At 45.3% G+C, this 7,887-nt stretch overlaps 1 protein-coding gene across 1 annotated transcript; it reads left to right on the top strand.

Annotated features, from left to right (window-relative positions):
- Positions 1-3,574: 3,574 nt before the first annotated feature.
- LOC311511706 (olfactory receptor 52P1-like) lies at positions 3,575-7,585 on the top strand (the record flags this gene model as incomplete). Its single annotated transcript, XM_084612513.1, has 2 exons — positions 3,575-3,691; positions 6,489-7,585. The coding sequence occupies exon 2, from the start codon at positions 6,533-6,535 to the stop codon at positions 7,583-7,585; it is 1,053 nt and encodes a 350-aa protein (XP_084468639.1). The 5' UTR covers positions 3,575-3,691; positions 6,489-6,532.
- Positions 7,586-7,887: the final 302 nt, after the last annotated feature.

The raw sequence follows: 7,887 nt of genomic DNA on the forward strand, positions 1-7,887 counted from the left end.
ACACACTGATTCTCAAGCCTCTGCCTTGCAGTAGCCATAAGGAGATTTCCTTTCTCTGCTGAGCAGGATTGCGGTGACTTGCCTGTTTCTGCATTAAGGTTAGTGCTGAGTTTTTAGTACTCTCGGAAACACCAAGGGATTTACCTGGTCAAATTGGAACTATAAATGTATTGGAAAGAGTTTCGACAAATATTGTGTTTTAAATTTAGTTCCTTTTCTCTTACTGTTTCCTTCTATCTGTCTCAGTAACTTCCTTTTTTTTTTTTGTGCTGTGTGGTTTTTCCTCTGGTTCGCTCAAGTTTTCCAGTTCAGCAATGTCACTGCCCTGTTAGGAAATGCAGCCAAAGCCTCTGCAGTGGGTACCTGTGAACCAGAGAGTTCACAACGAGAATGGGCCACACACTGGCTATATTCTGCTTTCACATTCTGTCTTCACTGGGTCACTCCAGACTGACACTGTCCTCTCTGAGAGCAAAATCAGGGCCCCTGTGTTTTGAAATTCCCAACTTTCATTCCCGGTCTCAGAGCACCCCATGAACTGAAGGGAAACATGAAGGGTTTCAGAAAACATGAAGGGTGTCCTTCAGACTCTTTCAGCACCCTAACAGAATCGCACTTTCTGCAGCAGGACCCAAAGCCGAGATTTTCATAGCCGGGAGCCAAATGTTAAACACTCAGGGTGAATCTGGTCCCCTTTGAGATCAAAGGCCAAATTACCAACAGATCCAGGAGTTCCCCCTAAATCCACATGTAGTGACTTAAATAAATGCCCTGATTTAAATCAGCACTGAGTCTCCAGTGACTTCATGTGGAGCTCTCCTGTGGCCTCTAAGGATGGGTGAGCTTCTTAAGACCCAAGAAGAACTGACAGAAAAGTTGCTGATATCTCAAACTCACAGGCTTAAACCTTCAAAACAAATCGGATAACATTTTTTTCAAGGCGGGAGAGGAGTCTGCTCCCTCTGAGCCCCCGCATCTCTGTTTCTGGAGAGGATGAGAAAATGGGTGAGGGGTAAAGAGGTGGCAAGTTTTGAAGAAATACTTGGACTTGTTGCTCAAGAGCATTTACTAAGTACGGCTGAAGTAAAGCAGTGTCTGTGGGACAAAGATGTAAAGTCTGGGGCTGAGATGGCTTTTTTAGCTGATGACTTTGATTAGACTCAGGTGTCTATTGAGAGCAGGCCACAGAAAGAGGGGTTGACAACTGGTGGGAAGGGAGGGTCCCATTTTGCCCCTGGGAAGACAGTAGGGGGATGGGAGCCTAAACATTCTCTTAGCCAAAAACATTCCTCTAACCCCCATCCCAAATCTCCTGTAAAAGCAGAAGAGCTCAAAAGGTGCTGTCAGTGTAATTCCACTGATCACTTGAGGAATAAATGGCCTGTGCTAGGAGGAAGCAGGCAACCAATAGTTCATGTTAGTTCTGCTGTCCTCACCCCAGAAACTCCCCAAGCAACTGAAACCAATCATACTGGTTTTAGGAGATTAGCCTCTGCAGAACCAGACATGGAGCATGTTAACGCTCTCCAAATGGATGGAGTACTTGAGGCAGAGGGATACAGGAGCTCATATCTCTCTGGTTCAGCGGAATGTGGTCCCAAAGGCCAGGGTGCTACCTGGCCACACGGCAGAGATTGTGAGGGTGGGCGAAAGCAGATTCCTTATACCACTAGGTAAAATCCTTGTGGTGTGGGAAGGTCTGGAAAGTGTTTGGACTGTGGAGTAATGGAACACCTCTTCGTCGACCTGCTCCGTGCTCATGTTTTTTTCTTTGCAGCTCAGCTTAAAGTATTTGCCTGCCACAGGAGTGAGTTTTATCCTGGGACCAGTGAAGGAAAGGGTAAGTTCTCAGGAACTGCTGATAGAATGGGAGAGAGTCTCCTTGATTCTTCTGCAACAGGGGGAAGCCACATGCTTCCAGGCGGGAGGGTGGTTTAGAACAACTCCTGCACTCAAGCTGGAGGAAACATCACATCAGGAAGGGATGGGGTGTAATACCTTCCAGGAAGAGAACTGTCCAGGTTGTTAGCTTCCAGCAGGTCACAGCTGAACAAGAGACAAAGTCTAGGGAGCATAGAGAAATGTGTCCCAGAGGAGAGCCTAGAGAAGGGGCAGGGAATCTCAGAAACCACTGAGGTGAGTGAGGATGCCTGTCACTCTGTAACACATGGAAGCAGGATGCTTCCAAGTATGGGAGGGGGCTGAGACTAGGCAACATGCCCTCAGGCACAGAGGCAGGGGAGATGTTGTCAGTGAGTAAGGAAACTGTCTCAGCTGTTAACTGGCAGAGTTTTGCAGCTGAACAAAAGAAAGATCACTTCCTATGGAGCACACAGAAATGTGTCTTAGGAGGGGGCCCAGAGGAGGAAACTGGGGAAGGAATAGTGGGGGTAGAGGAATGTCTCCCCACTCGTCACTTGGGGCATAATGCCGAGGACACTAGAAGGAAGGCTGCATCAGCATCTGGGAACCCAGGTACACAGACTGTGTCATAAATATAAAGGGAAGGGTCACAACCTTGATGTATGCGGTAACATAAAATCCCTCCTGTCCAGAGGTACAGAGTCCCTTTACCTGTAAGGGGTTAAGAAGGTCAGATAACCTGGTTGGCACCTGGCCAACTGGACCAATAAGGGAAGAAGATACTTTCAAATCTGGAGTGGGGGGAAGAGTTTTTATCTGTGCTCTCTTTGTGTGTCCCCTCTCTGGACACAGAGAGAGACAGAGACCAAGCTGGTAAATCATCTCCTGAAAAGATACCTGAAATGATACATTACAATTACACAAATTGTAAGTAAAGGCAGGGAAATACCTTTGTTATCTTTTGTTTTAGATTGTGAATTTTCCATATGCTAAGAGGGAGTTTTATTCTTGTTTTTTGTAACTTTGAAGCTGAGCCCAGTCGCGAATCCTCTGTGTTTTACTTTTTTATTTACTCTGTAAAGTTACCTTCCATCCTGATTTTCCAGGTGTGATTCTTTTACTTAAAAAAAAAAAAAAAAAAAAAAGTTCTCCTTTTAAGAACCTGATTGATTTTCAGGGTCCTAAAAAGCCAGGGGTTTCCTCTGTGCTCACTTTGTAACCAATTGGCTAGTATATTTTTCTCAAGCCTCCCCAGGAAAGGGGTGAAGGGGTTTCCGGGGAATATTTTGGGGAAACAAGGGCTCAAAGTGGCCCTTTTTTCCTGGATTTTTGTCTAAATCACTTGGTGGTGGTAGCAATACCATCCAAGGACAAGGAAATGATTTGTGCCTTTGGGAAATTTTTCACCTATGCTGGTAGAAATACGCTTAGGGGGTGTTTCATGCGGGACCCCACATCTGTGCCCCAGAGCTCAGGGTGGGGAGGGAACCCTGACAGCCGGTGACCCAGGTTTTGAGAGGGAACTGTGTAACTGGCTTCCTGGAGGGGAGCAGTCCCACAGCTTACTTCTCAGCGACAGAGGAAGGGGTGACGGAGGGTACCCCAATCCAGGTCCCAGTTTTTCAGGACGCTATTTCTGATACTTTTTTTTGAAAATATCTGTGTCTCTTTACATCTAGTTGCAGCTCCAATGCCTGTGATAACGGAAGAATTGAGACCAGGAAGTTGCCAGGTGGTAGTCTGTGAGAATACAAATGCCCCAACTGACAGAGAAGGGGGTGTCTTCCCCCATGCTAGTGAGTCGTGGGAAAGCTGCTGGGAAAAAGTTGTGTCTGATCAAAGGGTAAACACAGCCAGCCCAGGGAGCTCAGATCACCATCCTCTAGGGAAAGGTGGCAAAGAGCCAGCCAATGTGCAGGATCCCCCTGAAAAACTATCTTCCCAGACCCTGAGGCACCAAAATTCCAGAGACACAAATAAATTAATTAAATTACCTTATGGTAAGTCTAGTTCATAGTTAATAGCTGCAAACAGATTTAAATCTGATCATAGCATAGAAACCTGGTTTGCAGTGTCTGAATGGGGGAGCTGTTTGGACGCATCCTTCCCCCCAAAATACTTCCCAAAACCTTGCACCCCACTTCCTGGACAAGGTTTGGTAAAAAGCCTCACCAATTTGCCTAGGTGACTACAGACCCAGACCCTTGGATCTTAAGAACAATGAACAATCCTCCCAACACTTGCACCCCCCCTTTCCTGGGAAATGTTGGATAAAAAGCCTCACCAATTTGTATAGGTGACCACAGACCCAAACGCTTGGATCTGAGAACAATGACAAAATATTCAGTTTTCTTACAGGAAGACTTTTAATAAAAATAGAAGTAAATAGAAATAAAGAAATCACCTCTGTAAAATCAGGATGGTAGATACCTTACAGGGTAATTAGATTCAAAACATAGAGAACCCCTCTAGGCAAAACCTTAAGTTACAAAAAAGATACACAGACAGGAATAGTTATTCTATTCAGCACAATTCTTTTCTCAGCCATTTAAAGAAATCATAATCTAATACATACCTAGCTAGATTACTTACTAAAAGTTCTAAGACTCCATTCCTGGTCTATCCCTGGCAAAGACCCAGCATATAGACAGACTGAGACCCTTTGTTCCTCTCCCTCCTCCCAGCTTTTGAAAGTATCTTGTCTCCTCATTGGTCATTTTGGTCAGGTGCCAGCGAGGTTACCTTTAGCTTCTTAACCCTTTACAGGTGAGAGGAGTTTTCCCCTTCACTTTATATTTATGACACTGCCTCATGGCCTTGAAGGCTGGGTGCCAAGAGAGCGATAACACACCCTGCCTTTGAGCTCGTCGGTGGCTAACCCTCTTGGAGCAAACTAAAGGGGGAGGTGAGACATTCTCTATCACCGGGGAGCATCCTGTAACCGCCATAGTCCTCATTTTCATATAAACATGATTTTACATAGAAAACATGCCTTGTAAGGTATCAGGGAAAGGTTATGATCTGTTGAAATCATGCCTCTATCCATACATGTGTATCATTAATGAATATGGAGTTATGATTATGGTGTTGTATGGTGGTCACTAAAACATGCTGTAAATTGGGGAATAAGTCAGATATTAGCTCTCCAGAGGCAACAGCAAGGAAAGTGACCAATCCCCAGGCAGGGTGTCAAACAACCCATCAAGAGCCCTTGTCCAGCAAGGGAGCTCCAATGCAATGACTCACGTGCACGAAGCCCCACAGCGGGAATTGCTCAACCTTGCTTGGAGAGACTCAGCAATGCCCCCCAGACATGCCTGGACTTGTGCCCCACAAGCACATGGATTGAGGCTATAAAACAGACAGAGCGGACACATACTGGGCCCTTCTCCTGCCCCCACTGAGAAGAAGACAAGACTCCAACAGGGGAGATTGGCCCAGGTTTACACAGGAAACTTGTATATTAAGGACTGCAATATCCAGTGGGGTGAGAAATATCCTTAATCTAGATGTTGCCCAGTCTAATAGGATTGAGAGTTTAGACAGTGTGCTTACATTTCCTTTTCTTTTGGTAACCACTCTGACTTTTTGCCAATCACTGAATATCACTTAAATTCTATCTTTTTACTTAATACATTTGTTTGTAAGGCTGGCTACCAAAGCTAAGGACTGGGGTGACCAACCAGATCACCAGTCCAGATAACACCAGAGGGGAACATCACAGGGTTGCAAAGCAGCATGTAGGTGGACAGGTGGGCAGTGCTGTTGAAATTATTTTTTTCTTTGTGTTTGTTGGTCCAAGGCCAACTTTGGGACCTTTCGTGGTACAGAGTGTGTTTGGGGAGTTTCAGAGTCTCTTTCCCATGGCAAGCCACAGAACTACAATCTGGGTGTCACAAGTTTTACTCAGTTTTGTTTCCATTTGTTGTTGTTCTGTAACTTCAGGCATTTCACTGGTAGAAATAACATTTGATATTTTGTAACAATGTACCCCATATTGTTCATTGTGATATGATGATATGATTATAGCATAATTATGATACAGTTTATGCAAGATGGGTCATGTAAGATGTTATTGGAAAAGTTATGACTTTCTGAATATGGTTATCCTATTTGTATGTATTGATGATTTTGGTCAAAAGTACTGAATTTTGATGACTTCCCTGTATTTCAAATGTAGTTACAAGTGAGTAACGCCCACTAGGGAACTTGATGTCAGTCTAGATAGATGGTTGGGAAGGGCCTATTCAGGGCAATGAGACTTTGGGGGAAACAATAGGCCTTTAGAGAAACTTATCTCCCACCTGGTGAGCCTCCCTGAGAATGCTTCAGACAGACTATACGTAGTGGATGCTATGACTCTAAAAGGCAATGTGACCAGGCCACATAACTCTGGACTCCATTTTGGGGAGTCTGTAATCTTCCCACAAACGAGTCTGGAAACCAAGTTTTGAAACAAACGGTTCCCTCCGTATTCTAGATCTATGGAAAGTAGGGAGTGACATCGTCGGTAGTTCTTCACTCCTCACTCAAGAAGACTCCGAGAATGTTCATAACTATAACATATTTACCATATTATTTTTTACAAATAAGAACCCCCTTGCTGTGCTTTTCTCCCTTTACAGGCACCTTGAGCATTTCTGAGTCATATCGATGCATCAACTGCTTCATGGCACCTTTCAACTTCACCCACTCTGACGCTTCAACTTTCATCCTAATGGGCATCCCTGGCCTGGAGGCTGCCCACATCTGGATTTCCATCCCTTTCTTTACATTCTACATTGTCAGCCTGTTGGGAAATGTCACGCTTCTGTCTGTTGTAGGTAAGGAACAGACTCTGCAGAAGCCGATGTACCTCCTGCTCTGCATGCTGGCACTTACAGACATTGCCACACCTACCTTTGTTGTGCCAAAGGCACTGGGCATATTTTGGTTCAATTTGAAAGGCATTACTGTGGCTGGCTGCCTCACCCAGATGTTCTTCCTCCACACGATTTCTGTGATGCACTCATCCACCCTCGTGACAATGGCCTTCGATCGCTACGTTGCCATATGTAACCCTCTGAGATATGCCACCATCCTCAGCAATGCACAAATAGCTAAGCTAGGGCTTGTAGGTTTCATAAGAGCTGTTCTCTTCATTCTGCCCCTGCCCCTGCTCCTGAGTCAGCAGACATTCTGTGCCAACCGCATTATCCCCCACACACAATGCGAGCACATAGCTATGGTGAAGATGGTGTGTGGGGACATTAGAGTCAACAGGATATATGGTTTTGTGCTAACGTTTGTAATCAATGGGTTTGACCTGACGTTCATTGCCCTGTCGTATGGTCTGATCATCAGGGCCGTCCTCAGAATCTCCTCTCATAAAGCCCACCAGAAAGCCCTTAACACTTGCACAGCCCACATCTGTGTGATGCTGACATATTATACCCCTACCTTCTTCTCCATTCTTACACACCACTTTGGTCAAGGCATTGCACCCTATGTTCATATCATCTTAGCTGACCTCTATCTCCTCATCCCTCCCATGCTCAACCCTATCATTTATGGGGTCAAAACGAAAGAGCTTCGTGACAAAGTAGTCAAATACACCTGCAGAAGTTCTGCAGACACAAAGTTCACGCAAAGTTCTGCAGACACAAGAGACGATATCTCCTCAGGCCTGCAGTGTCCATCAGGGAACTGTCAAATTGTCAGAGAGTATGTGAACCAGCACTAAGTGGGATGCGGTTTGGGAGGAAGACCAGAAGTTCTGTGAGCGCCATGGTTCCCAGTTACCCCTGGCATAGAGGAAGAGTATGCTCACAAACAATCTGTAAAAAAAGTCAGCCTTCCTTGACTGTGCAGTTCTTACGAGTTGTACTCCTAGCAGAAGGAAAATCCTTTCAGCAGAAAAGGGTTAAGAAGCTAAGGTAACCTCGCTGGCACCTGACCCAAAATGACCAATGAGGGACAAGGTACTTTCAAATCTGGAGGGGGGGAAAGCCTTTGTCTGTCTGTGTAATACCGTTGCTGGGAACA

This window comes from Lepidochelys olivacea, assembly GCF_965140295.1.
Source record: "Lepidochelys olivacea isolate rLepOli2 genome assembly, chromosome: 1".
NCBI classification, from domain to species: Eukaryota; Metazoa; Chordata; order Testudines; family Cheloniidae; genus Lepidochelys; species Lepidochelys olivacea.